The following is a 23,422-nucleotide window of genomic DNA, read 5'->3' as shown; positions in this document are numbered from 1 at the left end:
TTTGGGCACCTTGATGAGGGTGACGGTCGCGCTGTAGAAGAGGCTGAGGATGAAGAGGACGATGAAGGTCGAGGCCGTGGCCCAAAGTTCATGGAGATCGTCCTGTTCGGCCTCCGTGACATCATCCAAAACCGCTATTTTTGGGAGAAAAACCACAAAAATAGCAAGTTAACACCCTGGGGTACGAAGCGGGGGACATACTCAAGCGTTTTTGGGGGCAATTTGTGGCATTTTGGGGTCAATTTGGGGCTGTTTTGGTGTCAAAAATAGGAGGAAATTGCATTCAAGGGCCCAGTTTAGGCCCAAAATTCTGGATTTTTACCCCCAAAATAATGATTTTTAACCCAAATCTGGTGGGTTTACTACAAAATCTGAGGTGCACACCCCCCAAAATGGAGCTTTTACCCCCAAATCCTGGAGTTTTACCTCAAAATCAGGCATTTCTAAACAAAATCTGGGGGGTTTATCCGCAAAATTTGAGGTGCGCACCCCGAGAAATGGGATTTTTACCCCCCCAAAAAATGATTTTTAACCCCAAATCTGGAGGTTTTACTGCAAAACATGAAGTGCACACCCCCAAAATGGGGGGGGATTTAGCCCAAAATCCTGGATTTTTACCTCAAAATCTGCAGGTTTTACCCCAAAATTGGGGGGGGCACACCTCAAAATCCAGGATTTGTACCCCAAATTTGGGATATTTTACCCCCAAATCCTGGATTTTTCCCTCGAAATCTGGGGTTCATACCCCCCCCAAATGGATTTTTTTTTACCCCCCAAATTTGGGATTTTTTACCCCCGAATCCAGGATTTTTACCCCCAAATCCAGACCTGCAGCCGCCCTCCCCCCCCAATTCCTTGTCGTCCGCCCCCTAAATCGCCAGTTTTAGCCCCAAAAACCCCTCTTCCAGGGGGGGTCCCCCTTTTTTCCCCACCAAAATTCGGGTAGTTTCCAGGCCTCATTTTCAAATTTTGGGGTAAAAATCATGGATTTTGGAGTAAAAATTCCATTTCTTGGGGTTCATACCCCAGATTTTGGGGGCAAAATTAGAAAATTTTGGGGTACAAATCCCTAATTTTGGAGTGAAAATCCCCCAAACCGCTGCAAATGCATCGAAACACCCCAACGCCAGCTGCTCCCCCCACTTTTTATCAATAAAATCCCATTTTTTTAAATTAAAAAAAACAGCCCGGAATGTGCTGCCCAATCCCCCCAAAGCAAAAATGGGGCGTTTTTTCATCAAAATTTCATTTTATTGCTTTTTTTTGGTTTTTTTTTTTTTTTTGTGCTTTCAAGAAAATCCATTGTGGGGGGGGGGGGGTTATTTCCAGAAAATTCATTGCATTTTTTAAAAATTCGTTGCCATTTTCTAGAAATTCCGCATGTTTTTTTGAAAATCCCTCGGGAGTTTTAGAAAAATATGTGTGTTCTAAAAAATCCATCATTTTTTTGGAAAATTCTTTGGGGTTTTTGAAAACTCACTGTATTTTTTTAAAATCCATCACATTTTTTTTTAAAGTCATCTTTTTTAAAAAATCCATTGTGTTTCTTGAAAATTCCTTGTGTTTTTTTTTTTAATTCATCGTGTTATTTGAAAATTCATCATGTTATCTCAAAATTTCTTGGCGTTTTCAGAAAACTCAAGTGTTTTGAAAATTCGCCAGGCTTTTTGAAAATTCCTTGGGGTTTTTTAAGGACTTATCCCATTTTTTAAAATTCATCGTGTTTTTTTTAAAAAATTCCTCGTGTTTTTTGAAAAATTCATTGTGCTTTTGAAAACTCGCATTTTTAAAAAACCCGCTGTGCTTTTCGAAAATTTGTTGTCTTTTTCAAAATTAATATTTTAAGAATTTTTAAAAATTGATATTTTAAAATATTTAAAATTAATATTTTTAAAATATGTAGTATTAATATTTTAAAAATATTTTAAGTTAATATTTTAAGAATTTTTTAAAATTAATATTTTAAAAATAATATTTTAAAAAATCCATCCTATTTAAAAAATCCAAATTTTAAAAATCCATCATATTTTAAAAAATCCATCATATTTTTAAAAATCCATCATATTTTAAAAAATCCATCATATTTTTAAAAATCCATCATATTTTAAAAAATCCATCATATTTTTAAAAATCCATCATATTTTAAAAAATCCATCATATTTTAAAAAATCCAAATTTTAAAAATCCATCATATTTTAAAAAATCCAAATTTTAAAAATCCATCATATTTTTAAAAATCCATCATATTTTTAAAAATCCATCACATTTTTAAAAATCCATCATATTTTCCCACACCCATCACGTCTTTCAAAAGCGCACCGTGTTTTCCAAAAGCGCGCCGCCTTTTTCAAAAACCCCCCCCCGATTTTTTAGAGATCCACCTCATTTTTTCGCATTTTTATTGTTTTCCTTTGCTTCCACCGCCTCCACCTTTAAACGCCCCATTTCCCTCCCCCCGCCCCCCACTTATATTCAGATTTTTTGGGGGTGAAAAGCCCCGAATTCAGTAACAAGCGGCGGTGGAGTCAGCCAGGACGAGCGAGACGTTGACGGCCGTGGCTTTACCGGAGTTTCTGTCCACGGATTTCTGGGCGAGTCGCAGGGGCAGCCGCTCGTGTCCCACCAGGCACGTGAAGATGTTTCCTGCCCCCCAGTCGTCACTTGTCACCCTCAGGGCGCTGTAGGTGACGTAGGCGCTCCCCGGAGCGCCCTGATTGGCTGGGACCGGGGGGAAGGTGACGTAGCGGGCAGGATCCAGCGGGTCCCCGTTGCGCAGCCATCGAACCAGCAGGTCCGGGGGGTTGAAATCGGTCACCAAGCAGGTGACAGTGACGCTTTCGTGCAGGGAAACCTGCTCGGGCGGCGGGGGGAGGATGTAGAGCGAGGGGGCCCGGGCGTCGTGCGCTGCGGGGGGGGCGGAAAGAGCAAAATTCAGTCAAATCGGCAAAAAAAAAAAAAATGGGGAAATTGTGGCCGGTTTCAGCGATTTCACAAAAATTCGCGGCGGAGTTCAACAATTTTCTCGGAATATCGCGAAATACGTAGTGAGATTGTGTCTATTTTTTTTTCTAATTTTGCAAAATATATGGTGAGATTGTGTCTGTATTTTTTCGATTTTGCAAAATAATCGAGGCAATGGTACCTGCTTTTCTCGGAATCTCACAAAATATTTGGGGCGATTGTATCTGTTTTCCTCAATTTTGCAAAAGAAACGGGGGAATTGCAGCTGGTTTTCTCAATTTTGCAAAAGAAACAGGGAAAACGTAGCTCTGAATCGTGATTTTGCAAAAATTCACGGTGGAATTGCATTATTTTATCTGAATTTTGCAAAAGAAACAGGGAAATTGCGGGTGGTTTTGGTGCGCAATTCAATTATTTCCTCCAGATTTTGTGAAATATTTAGTGCAAGTGAATCTGATTTTCTCGAATTTGCAAAATAATTGAGGTGGTTGTACCCATTTTTCACAATTTTGCAAAATAATCAGCGCGATTGTATCTGTTTTTCTCAATTTTGCACAATAATCAGGGTGATTTCATCTCTGAAACTTGATTTTGCAAAAATAATCTCTGGAATTGGATTGTTTCCTCGGAATTTTGCAAAAGAAATGGAGGAATAGGATCAGTTTTCCTCCATTTTGCAAAATTCACGGGGAAATTGCATTAGTTTTTCACTATTTTGCAAAAGGAACAGGGAAATTGTGGCTGATTTTCACGATTTTGCAAAAAGAAACAGGGAAATTGTGCTGTTTTTTCACAATTTGGCAAAAGAAATGGGGAAATTGCATTGCTTTTTCATGATTTTGTGAAAGAAACGGGGAAATTCGATTAATTCATCCGAGTTTTGCAAAATAATTGGTGCGTTTGCATCTCTGAATCGTGGTTTTGCAAAAATTCATGCAATGGCAAAAATAAACGATGACGCAATTGCATCAATTCTCCCCAATTTTGCAAAAACAGAAGTCGATGCAACTGCAAAAATAAATGATGATGCAATCACACCAGTTCCCCCTTATTTTCCAAAATTAAACATTGGTACAATCGCACCAATTTTCCCTAATTTTGCAAAAACAAACTGTGATGCACTCGCACCAATTTTCCCAAATTTTGCACAAGAAATGTTGATGCAATTGCATCAATTCCCCCTAATTTTGCAAAAAGAAAAGCCGAAGCAACCCCAAAAATAAAAGCTGGTGCAATCGCAGCGATTTCCTCAAATTTTGCAAAATTCAACGTTGACGTAATTGCTCTGATTTCCCCAAATTTCCCCCCCCGAAAAACTCACCCGGCGTCTTCTGCAGAGTGACCTGCGTGGGGAAGAGCAGCTCGGGGTGGGTGACATTGCAGGTGTAGACGTTGCCAGCGTCCCATTCGTCGGTGCAGACGGTGGCCACGCCCTCCACCGTGAAGAGCCCATTGGGTTGGAGGATCTGATTGGACATCTTGGTTTCCAATTGGTCACCCGTTTCCTTCCACCAGGAGATGACCAATCCCTGGACGGCGGGGAGGTTGAGGACCTGGCACGTCAACTTGGCCGATTGGTCCTTGAAGATGTCGGCGAATCGCGGGGGGACGGCGCGGACGATGATTTCGTCGCCGCCGGGATTGGGCGGTTCATCTACGAGAAGATGTGGTGGTTGTTTGGGGTGGTTTCCCCCCAAAACGACGTCTCATTTTCCCCAAAACTCATGGTTGACGTCCCAGATGGGATCCCCTAGAACTGATGCTCATTTGGGGTGGTTTTCCCCCAAAACAACGTTCTCGTTGTCCTCGAATTATTCCATTGTCCCCAAAACTCATGGTTGATGTCCCGCATGGGATCCCCCAGAACCTTGGGGTGGTTCCGCCCAAAATGACATCCCCGTTGTCCCCAAATTGTCCCATTGTCCCCAAAACTCATGGCTGACGTCCCAGATGGGATCCCCTAGAACTCTGAGGTTTTTTCTCCCAAAACAACGTCCCTGTTGTCCCCAAATTGTCCCCAAAACTCATGGTTGATGTCCCAGATGGGATCCCCTGGAACTCTGAGGTGCTTTCTCCCAAAACAACGTCCCCGTTGTCCCCAAAACTCATGGCTGATGTCCCAGATGGGATCCCCTGGAACTTTGTGGTGGTTTCCCCCCAAAACGATGTCCATTTTGGGTCGCTTCCCCCAAAACGACATCCCATTGTCCCCAAACCTCAGGGTTGACGTCCCAGATGGGATCCCCCAGACCTTTGAGGTGGTTTCCCCCCAAACCCACGTCCCCGTTGTCCCCAAATCGTCACTTACATCCGCACTCCATCCCTTTGCTCGTGTTCCTCAGCTCGTCCCCGACCTGACACGTGTAGACAGTCCCCGCGTCCCACTCGGCCTCGGTGACGCTGGCGCGGCTGGTGGTGACGTAGGCGGCGCCCGAGGGCACCGAGGGGTCGGTGGTGACGCCGGTGACGAGGGCGGTGCCGTCGCGGAGCCAACGGACGGTGGCCGGGGAGATGCGGTGGCCCCAGATGTGACAAAGGACGGTGGCGTTGCGGAAAGGACCCTGGAAGTCCTCGCGGGACGGGGGGTAGAGGGTGACGATGGGGACGAAGGGGACGGTGGGGACGGAAGGGGTGGTGTGGGTGGGGTCTGTTGGGGACAAAAAGAAAAGGGGTGAGTGGGGGGGGTAAGAGAAGGGACAAGGTGGGGGACAGTGCGGTGGCACAGGAGGGTGACAACGGGGGGGACAATGGGAGGGGACAACGGGAGGTGACATCAGGGGGTGACATGAGGTGGGGACATGGGGACGTGACATGGGGAGGTGACACTGGGATATGACAGGGATGTGACATGGGGAGGTGACACCAGGAGGTGACACTGGGGTGTGACACGGGGAGATGACACTGGGCTGTCACAGTGGGAGGTGACACTGAGATGGTGTGACACAGGTGACACAGGGAGATGACACGGGGACATGACACCGGGACGTGACACGAGGATGTGACACCAGGAGGTGACACGGGGAGGTAACACAGGGACATGACACAAGGATGTGACCCAGAGAGGTGACATTAGGACGTGACACTGCGGTGGTGACACCAGGAGGTGACACAGGGAGGTGACAATGGGACATGGCACTGGGCTGTGACGTGGGGAGGTGACACCGGGTCATGACACCAGGATGTGACAATGAGATGTGACACAGGGAGGTGACACTGGGACATGACACAAGGATGTGACACTGGGTTGTGACACAGGGAGGTGACACCAGGACATGACATTGGAACATGACACTGGGAGGTGACACCAGGAGGTGACAATGGGATATGACACTGGGCTGTGACATGGGGAGGTGACACCAGGAGGTGACACTGGGTCATGACACTGGGTCATGACACCGGGATGTGACAATGAGATGTGACACAGGGAGGTGACACTGGGACATGACACAAGGACGTGACATGGGGAGGTGACACCAGGACATGACATTGGAACATGACACTGGGATGTGACAACAGGACATGACATGGAGAGGTGACACCAGGACATGACACCAGGAGGTGACACTGGGAGGTGACAACGGGACATGACATGGAGAGATGACACCAGGACATGACACCAGGACATGACACCAGGAGGTGACACTGGGAGGTGACAACGGGACATGACACGGAGAGATGACACCAGGACATGACCCTGGGAGGTGACAACGGGACATGACATGGAGAGGTGACACCAGGACATGACACCAGGAGGTGACAATGGGACATGACACTGGGAGGTGACACCGGAGGTGCCGCTGGGTGCCACTCACCGTGGTTGGTCACCCAGACTCTCTGTGTCCCCGTGGTGTGACGCGCGGTGCAGATGAACGGCTGCTGCCCCTTCCCCTCCAGCAGGGGGCGCACCAGGTGGGACACGGCGCGGGTGACACTGCGGTGGGTGGTGACACCGGTGGTGACGGCACCATTGGTGACGTTGCTGGTCCAGGTGAAGGTGACGTCATTGGGGACAAAGTCCAAGGCCAGACAGCCCACCGAGTACTGGGCCGGGGACGGAGACCAGCACGGGGACAGCGGGAGCAGCTGGGGGGCGCTGGCGCGGGCTGGAACGGGGGGAAAAATGGGGAGAAAATGAGCAGGTTTGGGGAAAATGGGAATAAGAATAATTCTAACAATAGTTTGGGGGGGAAAGTGTCAGTTTGGGGCAAAAAACTCTCTGGTTTCAGTGTAAAATGGCCGAGTATGGACCAGTATAAACTGGGACCAGTACCAGACCAGTAAGGACCAGTACCGGACACGTACAAGCCATTACAGACCAGTACAGACAAGTATGAACCAGTAAGGACCAGTACACACTAGGACCAGTACAGAACCAGTACAAACTGGGACCAGTACCAGACCAGTACAGAGCAGTACCCGACCAGTACAGACCAGTGCAAACTGGTTCCAGTACCAGAACCAGTACAGAACTAGTACAGACCAGTACAGACCAGTCCCAGCAGAAGCAGCCGGGGGCACTGGCAGGGGCTGGAATGGGGGAAAAACAGGTGGGATTGGGAAAAATGGGAGTTGGTGAAAAAAAAATCCACATTTTTGGGGGAAAATATGGCATTTTGGGGCAAAAAAAAGTGGGTTTGGTGTAAAATGGGCAAGGAGTACAGACCAGTATGGACCAGTACAAACTGGGACCAGTGCCAGATGAGTATTGGCTGCCTCAGACCAGTATGGACCAGTACAGACTGGGACCAGTTCCAGCTGCCCCAGACCAGTACCAGACCAGTATGCACCTGTGCAGACCAGGACCAGTACAGACCAGTACAGACCAGTAAGAACTGGTACCAGTACCGACCAGTACCAGACAAGTACAGGCCAGTACAGGCCAGTATGAACCAGTACAGATCAGTACCGACCAGTACAAACTGGGACCAGTACTGTCTGCCCCAGACCAGTACAGAACCAGTACAAACTTGTGTCAGTACTGGACCAGTACCATCTGCCCCAGACCAGTAAGGACCAGTAGAGATAAGTATGGACAAGTGTGAACCAGTACGGACCAGTACAGACCAGCACAAACTGGGACCAGTACCAGCTGCCCCAGACCAGTACAGACCAGTACAGACCAGTACAAACTGAGACAAGTACCAGCTGCCCCTGACCAGTACAAACCAGTACCAGACCCGTACAAACAGGGACGAGTACTGGACCAGTACCGGCTGCCCCTGACCAGTAGTAAACCAGTACTAGACCAGTAACAGACTAGTACAGAACCAGTACGGACCAGTAAAAACTGGGACCAGTACTGGCTCCCCACACCAATACAGACCAGTACAGACCAGTACAGACCAGTACAGACCAGTACAGATGAGTATTGGCCAGTACAGAACCAGCTAAAACTGGAACCAGTACCAGCTGCCCCAGACCAGTACAGACCAGTACAGAGCCAGTACAAACTGGGACCAGTACAGGCCAGCACAAACTGGGGCCCGTACCGGACCAGTACCAGCTGCCCCAGACCAGTACAGACCAGTACAAACTGGTACCAGTACCAGACTAGTACCAGACCAGTACAGACTAGTACATACCAGTACAGACTGGTACCAGCAGCAGACCAGTTGCCCCATAGCTACCCCTTCAGAACCAGTTTAGACCAGTTTAAACCAGTACAGAGCAGTAAAGCGCAGTAAAAACCAGTACAGCCCAGTACCAGACCAGTACTGGATCAGTACAAACCAGTACTGCCCAGTACCAGACCAGCTGCCCCATAGCTGCCCCTTCAGAACCAGTTTAGACCAGTACCAGCCCAGTACAAACCAGTAAAGTGCAGTAAAAACCAGTACAGTCCAGTACCAGCCCACTACAGAGCAGTACAAACCAGTACTGCCCAGTCCTGGACCAGCACAGCCCAGTACAAACCAGTACCAGCCCAGTACAAACCAGTACAGTCCAGTACAAACTAGTACTGGCCCAGTACAGACCAGTACAAACCAGTACTGCCCAGTACTGGACCAGTACAGCCCAGTACAGCCCAGTACAAACCAGTACAGAGCAGTACAAACTAGTGCAAACTAGTACCGGCCCAGTACAGACCAGTACAAACCAGTGCTGCCCAGTACTGGACCAGTACTGGGCAGTACAAACCAGTACCAGCCCAGTACAAACCAGTACAGAGCAGTACAGTCCAGTACTGCCCAGCACTGGACCAGTACAGCCCAGTACAGTCCAGTACAAACCAGTACCAGCCCAGTACAAACCAGTACAGACCAGTACAGTCCAGTACAAACTAGTACCAGCCCAGTACAGACCAGTACTGCCCAGCACTGGACCAGTACAGCCCAGTACAGCCCAGTACAAACCAGTACCAGCCCAGTACAAACCAGTACAGACCAGTACAGTCCAGTACTGCCCAGCACTGGACCAGTACTGGACGGTACAGCCCAGTACAAACCAGTACCAGCCCAGTACAGACCAGTACAGTCCAGTACAGTCCAGTACTGCCCAGCACTGGACCAGTACAGCCCAGTACAGTCCAGTACAAACCAGTACCAGCCCAGTACAAACCAGTACAGACCAGTACAGTCCAGTACTGCCCAGCACTGGACCAGTACTGGACAGTACAGCCCAGTACAAACCAGTACCAGCCCAGTACAAACCAGTACAGACCAGTACAGTCCAGTACTGCCCAGCACTGGACCAGTACTGGACAGTACAGCCCAGTACAAACCAGTACCAGCCCAATACAAACCAGTACAGACCAGTACAGTCCAGTACTGCCCAGCACTGGACCAGTACAGCTCAGTACAAACCAGTACAGTCCAGTCCAGACCAGTACAGTCTAGTACAAACTAGTACCAGCACTGGACCAGTACTGGACAGTACAGCCCAGTACAAACCAGTACCAGCCCAGTACAAACCAGTACAGACCAGTACAAACTAGTACCAGCCCAGTACAGACCAGTACAAACCAGTACTGCCCAGCACTGGACCAGTACTGGACGGTACAGCCCAGTACAAACCAGTACCAGCCCAGTACAAACCAGTACAGACCAGTACAGTCCAGTACTGCCCAGCACTGGACCAGTACTGGACAGTACAGCCCAGTACAGACCAGTACCAGCCCAGTACAGACCAGTACAGTCCAGTACAAACTAGTACCAGCCCAGTACAGACCAGTACTGCCCAGTACTGGACCAGTACAGCCCAGTACAAACCAGTACCAGCCCAGTACAAACCAGTACAGACCAGTACAGTCCAGTACAAACTAGTACCGGCCCAGTACAGACCAGTACTGCCCAGCACTGGACCAGTACAGCCCAGTACAGCCCAGTACAAACCAGTACCAGCCCAGTACAAACCAGTACAGCCCAGTACAGCCCAGTACAAACCAGTACCAGCCCAGCACAGACCAGTACCAGCCCAGCTGCCCCTTGGGAACCAATTAACCCCCTTAATTACTCTAATTAGTGAACCCACACCTGTGAACCAGTCCTAATTAGGCCCCTAACTAGCGCTGCTCATTAACTCCCAACCACCCCTCGCTCGACCCCAAATCTCATTAAAATCCCGTTAATTAAATCCACAAAATCAATTAAATTCCCGAAATAATTAATTAAATCCCCCAAATTAATTAATTAAACCACTCGGCAGATGCCAAAAACTTAATTAAATGCCCCGGGGGTAATTAGCGGTGGTTATTAATTAATAGGGTCCTGGTAACGGGTTCTTGATAAAGGTTGAAAAGCCAAAGGCACCTCATTAATTAGATTAATTGGACTAATAAATGTATTAAATAAATTAATTGGACTAATATATTAGATTAATTGAACTAATAAACGTATTAATTAGATTAATTGGATTAATAAATAGATTACTTAGATTAATTGCGCAAATATATTAGATTAATTGGGCTAATAAGTAGATTAGATTAATTGCACTAATATAACAGATTAATTGGGCTAGAAAATAGATTAACTAAATTATTAAATAGATTAGTTTGACTAATAAATCTATGAATTGATCAGGACTATATGGATTATACAGATTGAGATCAATAAGAGTTAATTAATATTAATAAGTTTTAGGGCCGTTTATTTAATATAAATTTTAAAATGTAATTTATTTAATATAATTTGATCAATTTAATTAATATAAATGTATCTATTTAAAATTTAATAACTCTAGATTAATAGATTAATATCAATATATTAATTAATCATGTTAATACCAATATATTAAGATATTGATATCAATAGATTAATATCTATTAATATACCAGTACCTATCAATAATGTTAAAATATAACTTTTATCTATTAAATCTATGAATATTTTTTAAATATATTTTTCTATTTATTAAAATCTATAAATATTTTTAAATTGAATTTTCTATCTATTAAATTCTATAAACATTGTTAAAATATATTTTTCTATCTACTAAAATCTATCAATATTATAAAACCATCATTTTATATGTATTAAAATCTATAAATATTTTTTAAATTGTATTTTTTATCTATTAAAATCAATCCAATATTCTTAAAATATAGATTTTCTATCTATTAAGATCTATCGAGATTTAAATAATATTTTTAATCTATTAAAATCTATCAAGATTTTAAAAAAACAATTTTTATCTATTAAAATGTATCGAGATTTCCTCAAAAATCTATTTAATCGATTTGATACTCGATCCATTTTTAAGCTGAATTTTTTCATCCATATCGAGAAATTTCTCAATAACCGTTGGGCTGAAAAATTGCCTGAAACCGCCTGAATTCACCCCAAATTGGCTGGTTTTCCCCTTGCTTACTAAAAAAACCCCGTGTTTTTCACCCAAACCAGGTGCTGGTTTTCAGCTGGTTCTGCCTGGCTGGGTTTAATTTGATTTTTTTAAATGCAAAATTTTTTTAAAAAAAAAAATAGGAGAATTGGGACAAAAATGCCACTTCTCGTTTCTTGTTGTTTTCGAAACCCAAACTGGGTTATTTTGGGCGGTTTTGGGCTGAAAACCACCCAAGCGGAGCCGCCACCTGCGGGGTGAAAATCGGCCATTTTGGGGCTGAAAAAAACAACAACTTTAAATTTAATTTCTTTATATTTTTCAACCTTCGGGTTCTTGCAAACTTTTTGGCTCTAATGGTTAAAAAACAGCCAAAACTTGGTATTTTTGTCATTTTTTATCATGATCCCCAGGGCAAATCGTTCAATTTTTGGTGTCACGCTGCAATTGCGAATTTAAAATTTAAAATATCTTAATTTTTAATATATTTTTATATATTATGATACAAATGTATATATAATCTATTAGACTTTCATGTTTTCAAATTTTCTCTATTTTCCTCTATTTACTACATTTTAGATATTATATTTTTATCTATTATGTAAACTAATATGTTATAAATTTATAATTATAAAATCATTATAATTTTAAAATTATTTTTAATCTACTATATACATTTGCTATAAATTTATAATTATAAATTAATTCTAATCTATTTTAAACACTTTAAATAATTTTAATATAATTAATTATAATTCATACATTTCAAATTTATATATTTTAGATATTTTTGTAAAACATCTATGTTTTTTACCAATTTCCTTAAATTCCTCCCATTAAACCCCACAACAAATCACCTCCAATTTGACCTAAAAACCCTGAAAAAAATTTAATCTCCTCATTTTCTGCAAAAAAATCCATTTTCAGCGCAAGGCGAAAAATCAGATTATTGTGCGACTTTGGGTTAAATACTCTAAAAGCTTAATTATAGTTTCGATTTAATTAATAAATGCCACAAAATTGATTTTTTCCCCCATTAGAAATATTGATAATTAACTGATAACTAATTAAAAATTCCATTAACGGGGAAATTTTGTGCCGTTTATGGTAAATTGAGAGAAAAAATTTCTATATAATTCACAAAACCGGACCAAAAAGGGCAAAAAAAAATATTCCTCAAGTCCCTGATTAAAATTTAACATTCATTTAATTGATCATTAGTGAGAAAAGAGCCAAATTTTGGGGGGGAAAAAAAAAAATCTAATTTTTGTTTTAATTCAGAAATTTCCTATTAGTGAAAGGCTAAAAAAATCAATTATTAAATAAATTTAAAAGAAACTATTAAATAATTCAAATACAATTTTTTAAGGCCTAATATCTGCTGAAACAGCCCTAAAAAAATCAAATTAAAGTTTTTTGACAGAAAAATGTGCGGCTTTGTCAAAAAGCCTTAAAACCACCCTAAAAATATTACAAAAATGAAGATTTTTTTTAAGCCAGGACTAAACCTCCCCAAATTCCACTGAGAGCCCCCAAAAGGCCAAATTTTCGAGAAAATTTGGGATAAAAACTACAAAAATCAATCAAATTCACAGAGGCCCAAATTCAGAGATTTTCACCAGCAAATTTAACTCAAAATCCTCCCCAAATGGCCAAAAAAATAAAGGAGACATGACCTAAAATACCATTTTTCAGCCTCAATTTTCGCCTGTCATTTCAGGTCAGATTTTTCATTTAAATCTCATTATTTTTAAACAAAATCTGACATTTTGCCCCCCCAGTTTCACATTTTTTCAAAGAAAACCACCTAAAAATGCCAGACTTAGGGGCTTTTTGACCATTTTTGCAGCCGAATTGCCCCCAGAATTTTTTTTTCACAAAAGAAGACCCTAAAATTAACTTTTTTTCCAAATTCTGCCATCAAAGACTCTAAAATATTACTTTTTGGCCCATTTTTGACCGTCAAACCACTTCTAAATGATTCTTTTTCCCTGGGAAAAAGACATAAAAATTGAATTTTTGACCAATTTTTGATTTTCAAACCACCTTTAAGTTATTTTTCCCAAGAAAAAAGACCCTAAAATCGACATTTTTGCCCAAATCTGCCATTAAATTGCCTCCAAATTATTTTTTTTGCCCTAAAATCGACCCTAAAATCAACATTTCTGCCCAAATCTGCCATTAAATTGCCTCCAAATTATTTTTTTGCCCTAAAATCGACCCTAAAATCAACATTTCTGCCCAAAACCAACCATTTTACCACTTACGGATCAATTTTCTCCCTAAATAAAGACCCTAAAATTGACCTTTTTTGCCCAATCTCCCTTTTTATCACTTATAAATTAATTTTCTCCTTAAAAAAACCACCCTAAAATCGACTATTTTTGCCCAAATCTGCCACCAAATCCCCTCAGGGTGAATTTTTCCCCTCAAAAAAAACCCCCCAAATCAGCTTTTTGACCCATTTTTCACCATCAAATTCCCACCCTGGCCCTCAAATAAACGCCAAAAATCATCTTTTCCACCTCAAACCGCCTCAAAATGGACATTTCCCCCTCAAAAAATGACCTAAAACGCAACATTTTGCCCTAGACCCACCATTTTTCCCGGCCCGGGGCCATTTGGGCCGCTAAAGTGGGGGGGGCGTTATGTCTCCCCACCCAAATTTTGAGGTGAAAACGACCAAAATTAGTCCCCGAGGTGATAAGTGGGGGACAAGGACTTACCGGAGGAGACGGTGACGACGACTCCTGCGCCCCACAAGTCAATGCTACCAGCAGCACCGTGTTACAAAAACCACCTCCTCGCGTACAAAAACTGCGTCTCAGGGGGCAGGCCAGACCCGCTTGGCCTGATGTGCAGCACCTAGAATTAAAAAGGAAGAAAAAAGAAGCGGATTTCGTGATTTTTGTGCTTTTTTTGAACCGATCCGGACCCAAAAATGCCGGCGCGGCGAGCGGCGCGGCCTGGATTTGAGTGGAAACTGGGCCCAAAGAGGCAAAACATGACAGGGTTCGGGTCAAAATTGTCCGAAAGAGGCAAAACATGCCCAGATTTGGGGTCAAAATTGGCCCAAACAAGCAAAACGTGCTCAGATTTTGGGTCAAGATTGGCCCAAAGAGGCTAAATGTGCCCAGATTTGGATCAAAACTGGACAGAAGAGCCAAAGCGGGCCCAGATTAGGGTCAAAACTGGACCAAAGAGGCAAAACATGACAGGGTTTGGGTCAAGATTGGCCCAAAGAGGCAAAACCTGCCCAGATTTTGGGTCAAAATTGGCCCAAAGAGGCAAAACGTGCCCAGATTTGGGTGAAAAATTGGCCCAAACGCCCAATGTGTGCCCAGATTTGAGTTGAAACTGGGCCCCAAGAGGCAGAACATACCTAGATTTGGGTCAAAATAGGCCCAAAGAGGCAAAACATGCCCAGATTTGGGGTCAAAATTGGCCCAAACAAGCAAAACATGCTCAGATTTTGGGTCAAGATTGGCCCAAAGAGGTAAAATGTGCCCAGATTTGGATCAAAACTGGACAGAAGAGCCAAAGCGGGCCCAGATGAGGGTCAAAACTGGACCAAAGAGGCAAAACGTGCCCAGATTTGGGTGAAAAATTGGCCCAAAGAGGCAAAACGTGCCCAGATTTGGGTGAAAAATTGGCCCAAACACCCAATGTGTGCCCAGATTTGAGTTGAAACTGGGCCCCAAGAGGCAGAACATACCTAGATTTGGGTCAAAATAGGCCCAAAGAGGCAAAACATGCCCAGATTTGGGGTCAAAATTGGCCCAAACAAGCAAAACGTGCTCAGATTTTGGGTCAAGATTGGCCCAAAGAGGCTAAATGTGCCCAGATTTGGATCAAAACTGGAAGGAAGAGCCAAAGCGGGCCCAGATTAGGGTCAAACCTGGCCCAAAGAGGCAAAACATGACAGGGTTTGGGTCAAGATTGGCCCAAAGAGGCAAAACCTGCCCAGATTTTGGGTCAAAATTGGCCCAAAGAGGCAAAACGTGCCCAGATTTGGGTGAAAAATTGGCCCAAACGCCCAATGTGTGCCCAGATTTGAGTTGAAACTGGGCCCCAAGAGGCAAAACATACCTAGATTTGGGTCAAAATAGGCCCAAAGAGGCAAAGCATGCCCAGATTTTGGGTCAAAATTGGCCCAAATAAGCAAAACGTGCTCAGATTTTGGGTCAAGATTGGCCCAAAGAGGCAAAATGTGCCCAGATTTGGATCAAAACTGGACAGAAGAGCCAAAGCGGGCCCAGATTAGGGTCAAAACTGGACCAAAGAGGCAAAACATGACAGGGTTCGGGTCAAAATTGTCCGAAAGAGGCAAAACATGCCCAGATTTTGGGTCAAAATTGGCCCAAACAAGCAAAACATGCCCAGATTTTGGGTCAAGATTGGCCCAAAGAGGCAAAATGTGCCCAGATTTGAGTGAAAAATTGGCCCAAACACCCAATGTGTGCCCAGATTTGAGTTGAAACTGGGCCCCAAGAGGCAGAACATACCTAGATTTGGGTCAAAATAGGCCCAAAGAGGCAAAATGTGCCCAGATTTGGATCAAAACTGGAAGGAAGAGCCAAAGCGGGCCCAGATGAGGGTCAAAACTGGCCCAAAGAGGCAAAACCTCAGTGGATTTTGGTTCAAAAATGGATCAAAGAGCCCAAGTGAGCCCAGATTGGGTCAAAATTGGACTCGAGAGGCAAAATATGCCCAGTTTTGGGTTGAAACTGGACCCAAAGAGGCAAAACCTGCCTGGATTTGGGTGAAAACTGGATGGAAGAGCCGAAGCAGGCACAGATTTGGGGCAACATTGGCCATAAAGGGCCAACAAGTGCCAAGATAAGGGTCAAAATTGGCCGAAAGAGGCAAAACATGCCCAGATTTGGGTGAAAAATTGGCCCAAAGAGGGAAAGAACCCCCTGATATGGGTCAAAATCACCCAAATAAGATAAAAACACCCCTGCAAAATTGCCAATAAAGGGGTCAGCATCTCCATATTCGCTGCAAAGAATGGTAATGAGAGGAAAACGTATGGCTATTTTTGGTGCGAAAAGGGGAAGAGGGAACAAGGAGCCGCTGGGTGACGGGGCGTCCCCGAGCAGAGTTTTTGTCATCGCTTGTGTCACCGTGATCATTAGCATACCAACCAGCACTAGCACCAGCTCCCACGGTGACACAGGGTGACACAAAATCCCCTGTGGGGCCGCACGCCCATAAGAAACGCCCCCAAAATGACAAAAATCGCCTCAGAATTGCCGCAAAAATGGGCGCAGAGTGCAAGAGCGTCCCCGGGGTCACTGGAAATGTCCGTAAGGAACAAAAATATCCACGTTGTTAGTGGGAAAAATGGTTGGAAATTAAAAAATTCACCTCAGGTTTGTTGAAATAAATGGTGTTAGAGGGGGGAAAATTGGAGCAAAGAGCAAAACTGGGCCCAGATTTGGGGTAAAATTGACCAAAGGGCCAACATGTGCCTGGATTTGGGTTGAAACTGGGCCCAAAGAGGCAAAACATGGCTAGATTTGGGTCTAACTTGTCCAAAGAGGGAAAACATGCCCAGATTTGGGTTGAAATGGGCCCAAATGACTGACGTGTTCCTAGATTTGGGTGGAAACTGGGCCTGAAGGGTGAAAGTGTGTGGAGATTTGGGTCAAAATTGGCCCAAAGAATCAAAACGTGCCCAGATTTGGGTCAAAATTGGCCCAAAGAATCAAAACGTGCCCAGATTTGGGTCAAAATTGGCCCGAAGAGTCAACGTGTGCCTAGATTTGGTTTGACGCTGGGCCCAAAGAGGCAAAATATGCCCAGATTTGAATCAAAACTGGCCCAAAGAGGGAAAGAATCCCCTGATATGGGTCAAAATCACCACAATAAGATAAAAACATCCCCGCAAAATTGCCAATAAAGGGGTAAGCATCTCCATATTCGCTGCAAAGAATGGTAACGAGAGGAAAACGTATGGCTATTTTTGGTGCGAAAAGGGGAAGAGGGAACAAGGAGCCGCTGGGTGACGGGGCGTCCCCGAGCAGAGTTTTTGTCATCGCTTGTGTCACCGTGATCATAAAAACCCAACCAGCACCAGCACCAGCTCCCACGGTGACACAGGGTGACACAAAATCCCCCGTGGGGCCGCACGCCCGTAAGAAACGCCCCCAAAATGACAAAAATCGCCTCAGAATTCCCGCAAAAATGGGCGCAGAGTGCAAGAGCGTCCCCGGGGTTGCTGGAAATGCCCATACGGAACAAAAATATCCCCATTTTCAGGGGGAAAATGGTTGGAAATTAAAAAATTCACCTCAGGTTTGTTGAAATAAATGGCGTTAGAGGACAAAAAATTGGAGTAAAGAGCAAAACTGTGCAGAGATTTGGGGTAAAATTGGCCCAAAGAAGCAATGTGTGCCTGGATTTGGGTTGAAACCGGGCCCAAACAAGCAAAACATGCGCAGATTTAGGTCAAAATTTGCCCAAGGAAGCAAAACACGCCCAGATTTGGGTGAAAACTGGCCCAAAGAGTCAATGTGTGCCCAGATTTGCTTTGAAAATGGGCCCAAAGAGGCAAAACTTGCCGGGATTTGGTCCAAAATTGGCCATAAAGGGTGAAACGTGCCCAGATTTGGGTCAGAACAGGCCACAAAGGGCAAAACAACCGCAGACCTGATGCAAAACCAGCACAAATGGGTAAAACCTGCCCATATTTAGGGCAGGAAGGGTTGAGGTTTTTGTCACCGCCTGTGTCACCGTGATAAGCAACAGCATAAGCACCAGCAACAGCTCCCACGGTGACACAGGGTGACACAAAATGCCCCGTGGGGCCGCACGCCCATAAGAAACGTGCCAAAAATGACAAAAATCGCCTCAGAATTGCCGCAAAAATGGGCGCAGAGTGCAAGAGCGTCCCCGGGGTTGCTGGAAATGTCCGTAAGGAACAAAAATATCCACGTTGTTAGTGGGAAAAATGGTTGGAAATTAAAAACTTCACCTCAAGTTTGTTGAAATAAATGGTGTTAGAGGGGGGAAAATTGGAGCAAAGAGCAAATCTGTGCAGAGATTTGGGGTAAAATTGGTCCAAAGGGCCAACATGTGCCTGGATTTAGGTTGAAATTGGGCCCGAAGAGGCAAAACATCACAGGATTTGGGTCTAAATTGTCCCAAAGAGGCAAAACATGCCCAGATTGGGGTTGAAATGGGCCCCAAGAGGCAAAACATGCTCAGATTTTGGGTCAAAATTGGCCCAAAGAGGCAAAATGTGCCCAGATTTGGATCAAAACTGGAAGGAAGAGCCAAAGCAGGCCCAGATGAGGGTCAAAACTGGCCCAAAGAGGCAAAACCTCAGTGGATTTTGGTTCAAAAATGGATCAAAGAGCCCAAGTGAGCCCAGATTGGGTCAAAATCGTCCCGAAGAGGCAAAACATGCCCAGATTTGGGTCTTAATTGTCCAAAATGACCAACGTGTTCCTAGATTTGGGTTGAAACTGGGCCCAAAGAAGCAAAGCATGCCGAGATTTGGGTCAAAACTGGCCCAAAGAGGAAAGAATCCCCTGATGTGGGTCAAAATCACCACAATAAGATAAAAACACCCCTGCAAAATTGCCAATAAAGGGGTAAGCATCTCCATATTCGCTGCAAAGAATGGTAACGAGAGGAAAACGTATGGCTATTTTTGGTGCGAAAAGGGGAAGAGGGAACAAGGAGCCGCTGGGTGACGGGGCGTCCCCGAGCAGAGTTTTTGTCATCGCTTGTGTCACCGTGATCATTAGCATACCAACCAGCACTAGCACTAGCTCCCACGGTGACACAGGGTGACACAAAATCCCCTGTGGGGCCGCACGCCCGTAAGAAACGCCCCCAAAATGACAAAAATCGCCTCAGAATTCCCGCAAAAATGGGCGCAGAGTGCAAGAGCGTCCCCGGGGTTGCTGGAAATGCCCATACGGAACAAAAATATCCCCATTTTCAGGGGGAAAATGGTTGGAAATTAAAAAATTCACCTCAAGTTTGTTGAAATAAATGGTGTTAGAGGGGGGAAAATTGGAGCAAAGAGCAAAACTGGGCCCAGATTTGGGGTAAAATTGACCAAAGGGCCAACATGTACCTGGATTTGGGTTGAAACTGGGCCCAAAGAGGCAAAACATCACAGGATTTGGGTCTAACTTGTCCAAAGAGGGAAAACATGCCCAGATTTGGGTTGAAATTGGCCCAAATGACTGACGTGTTCCTAGATTTGGGTTGAAACTGGGCCTGAAGGGTGAAAGTGTGTGGAGATTTGGGTCAAAATTGGCCCAAAGAATCAAAACGTGCCCAGATTTGGGTCAAAATTGGCCCGAAGAGTCAACGTGTGCCTAGATTTGGTTTGACGCTGGGCCCAAAGAAGCAAAGCATGCCGAGATTTGGGTCAAAACTGGCCCAAAGAGAGAAAGAATCCCCTGATGTGGGTCAAAATCACCACAATAAGAGAAAAACATCCCCGCAAAATTGCCAATAAAGGGGTAAGCATCTCCATATTCGCTGCAAAGAATGGTAATGAGAGGAAAACGTATGGCTATTTTTGGTGCGAAAAGGGGAAGAGGGAACAAGGAGCCGCTGGGTGACGGGGCGTCCCCGAGCAGAGTTTTTGTCATCGCTTGTGTCACCGTGATCATGAGCACAACAACCAGCACCAGCTCCCACGGTGACACAGGGTGACACAAAATCCCCTGTGGGGCCGCACGCCCACAAAAAACGCCGCCAAAATGACAAAAATCGCCTCAGAATTGCCGCAAAATTGGGCGCAGAGTGCAAAAGAGTCCCCAGGGTTGCTGGAAATGTCCGTAAGGAACGAAAATATCCCCATTTTTAGGGGGAAAATGTTTGGAAATGAGAAATCCATCTCAGGTTTGTTGAAATAAATGTTGTTAGAGGGGGGGAAACTGGAGAAAAGAGCAAAACTGTGCAGAGATTTGGGGTAAAATTGGCCCAAAGAACCAACTTGTGCCTGGATTTGTGTTGAAACTGGGCCTGAAGAGGCGAAACATCCCTAGATTTGGGTCAAAATTGGCCCGAAGAGGCAAACATGCTCAGATGTTGGACTTAATTGTCCAAAATGACCAAGGTGGGCCTAGATTTGGGTTGAAACTGGGCCCAAAGGTTCCAAGTATGCAGAGATCTGGGTCAAAAGTGGCTCTAAGAGGCAAAGCCTGCCAAGATTTGGGTCAAAATTAACCTAAGTGCCACCGTGTGCCCAGATTTGGGCCAAAACTGGGCCCAAAGAGGCAAAATATGCCCAGATTTTGTGCCAAAATTGGCCCAAAGAGCCAACGTGTGCTTAGATTTAGGTCAAAACTGGCAATAAGGAGTGAAACATGCCAAGGTTTGGTTCTAAATAGGCCCAAAGGGCCAATGTGTGACTAGATTTGGGTTGAAACTGGGCCCAAAGGGCCCACAGTGTGCCCAGATTTGCATCGAAACTGCCCCAAAGAGGCAAAACCTCAGTGGATTTTGGTTCAAAAATGGATCAAAGAGCCCAAGCGAACCCAGATTGGATCAAAATTGGACTCGAGAGGCAAAATATGCCCAGATTTGGGTTGAAACCGGACCCAAAGAAGCAAAACCTGCCCGGATTTGGGTCAAAACTGGATGGAAGAGCCGAAGCAGGCACAGATTTGGGGCAACATTGGCCATAAAGGGCCAACATGTGCCAAGAAAAGGGTTGAAATTGGGCCCCAAGAGGCAAAACGTGCCCAGATTTGGGTCTTAATTGGCCCAAATGACCAACGTGTTCCTAGATTTGGGTTGAAACTGGGTTTGAAGGGTGAAAGTGTGTGTAGATTTGGGTCAAAATTGGTCCAAAGAATCAAAACATGCCCAGATTTGGGTCAAAATTGGCCCAAAGAGCCAATGCGTGACTAAATTTGGTTTGAAACTGGGCCCAAAGAAGCGAAGCCTGCCAAGATTCGGGTCAAAATTGACCTAAGTGCCAATGTGTGCCCAGATTTGGGCCAAAACTGGGCCCAAGGAGGCAAAATATGCCCAGATTTTGGGTCAAAATTGGCCCCAAGAGCCAATGTGTGCTTAGATTTCGGTCAAAACTGGCAATAAGGAGTGAAACGTGCCAAGATTTGGTTCTAAATAGGCCCAAAGGGCCAATGTGTGACTAGATTTGGGTGAAACTGGGCCCAAAGGGCCCAACGTGTGACTAGATTTGGGTTGAAACCGGGCCTGAAGAGGCAAAACATGCCCAGATTTAGGCGAAATATGCCTGGATTTGGGTTAAAATTGGCCCAAAGCCCCGACGTGTATCTAGATTTGTGTCAAAACCAGTCCTGAAAGGCAAAACATCTCCGGATTTTGTTTCAAAATCCGCCTTGTGGGGGGAAGTTCTTTGTGATGTCGCTTGGCTGCCCTTGGTCGCTCTAAGCCGCTCAGCCACGACGAAGACCTTCAAGGTGTTTCGAGCCAAAACAAAGGCCAATTTTTAGAGGTTTTTGGGCGGTCGCAGATCAGACTCGTGCCGCCGTGAGCACTTTTGGCGCAGAAATAAGTGGCCGTGTCCTCGGTCTTGAGGCTGTTCATCTGCAGCGTCACCGAACTCTGGCTGTTGTCCCTCGAGATGGTGGCCCGGCCCTGGACCGATGGCGCGTACCTGGTGGTACCACCAGTGCCAATACTCGCGACAAACTCGAGGCCCCCGTTGGGCGCCTGTCGCGCCCACTCCATGCCGAAGCTGCTGAACGTGAAGCCCGAGCCCTTGCAAACGAGTCGCAGGGACCCCCCGGGGGCCACGAGGCCGCCCCCGGACTCCACCAGCTCCACGGCCGCCTGGAGACCTATGACGAGAAGAGAAATTTCAATGAAAAATCGCGAAAAATCGAAACGTTTCGCCTCAAAAACCACCCGCCATGACGGTTTGGGGCCTACCCGGGAGGGCGGCGAGGAGGAGCAAGATGACCGAGGTCAACTGGATGCCCATGGTGACGATGGCGAAGGTGCCACCATGGCAGGACCCGATGGGTCTTATAGGCCAAAATTTACATAAATTTGCATCAACGCCGCCCCCTCCCGCTTGTTAATCGTGCTCGTTAGGGCGTTAATTGTGCGGGGGGGCGGGGGGGGGGGGTTGTTTGCGCAGGTTTAATGGCAGGTGTGCAATTAATTAATTAATCGTGATGTCTCTGGGGGATTAACCGTGGATGTGCACGATATTAATTAATTTTTAGGCCTCTCCAGTGAATTAATCACATTAAATTAATGAATTACGAGTTCTCTGGTAAATTATTCACAGGTGGGCACTAAAAGGTTACAATTACAAGGTTACAATTAATTGCAAGGTCTCTGGGGGCTTAATTGCAGATTTGCACTAAATTAATTAATTGCAAAGTCTCCGGGAAATTAATCCCAGATGTGCACGAAATTAATTAATTTTTAGGTCTCCCCAGTGAATTAATCGCAGCTGTAGAGTGAATTAATTAATTACAAAGCTTCTGGTGAATTAATCATTAAATTAATTAATTTTTAGTCTTCGCCGGTGAATTAATCCCAGATGTGCACGAAATTAATTAATTTTTAGTCTTCGCCGGTGAATTAATCCCAGATGTGCATGAAATTAATTAATTACAAATTCTCCAGGGAATTAATCACAGATGTGCACTAAATTAATTAATTACAACCTCTCTCCAGTCAACTAATCACAGATGTGCATTAAATTAATTAT

General features: G+C 44.9%; 1 gene segment (V, D, J or C); it reads right to left on the bottom strand.

The window, feature by feature from the left end:
* Positions 1–2,503: 2,503 nt before the first annotated feature.
* On the bottom strand, positions 2,504–22,681 carry LOC136001039 (Ig mu chain C region-like). The segment is given in 7 exon segments: positions 2,504–2,904; positions 4,283–4,615; positions 5,270–5,608; positions 6,774–7,064; positions 14,463–14,518; positions 22,220–22,538; positions 22,630–22,681. Coding segments are annotated over 7 exon segments (1,791 nt in total).
* Positions 22,682–23,422: the final 741 nt, after the last annotated feature.

The sequence above is a fragment of the Caloenas nicobarica genome, chromosome 37, assembly GCF_036013445.1.
Source record: "Caloenas nicobarica isolate bCalNic1 chromosome 37, bCalNic1.hap1, whole genome shotgun sequence".
NCBI classification, from domain to species: domain Eukaryota; kingdom Metazoa; phylum Chordata; class Aves; order Columbiformes; family Columbidae; genus Caloenas; species Caloenas nicobarica.
Note: the sequence above shows the minus strand (reverse complement) of the source record. Positions and strands in the feature narration are given on the sequence as shown.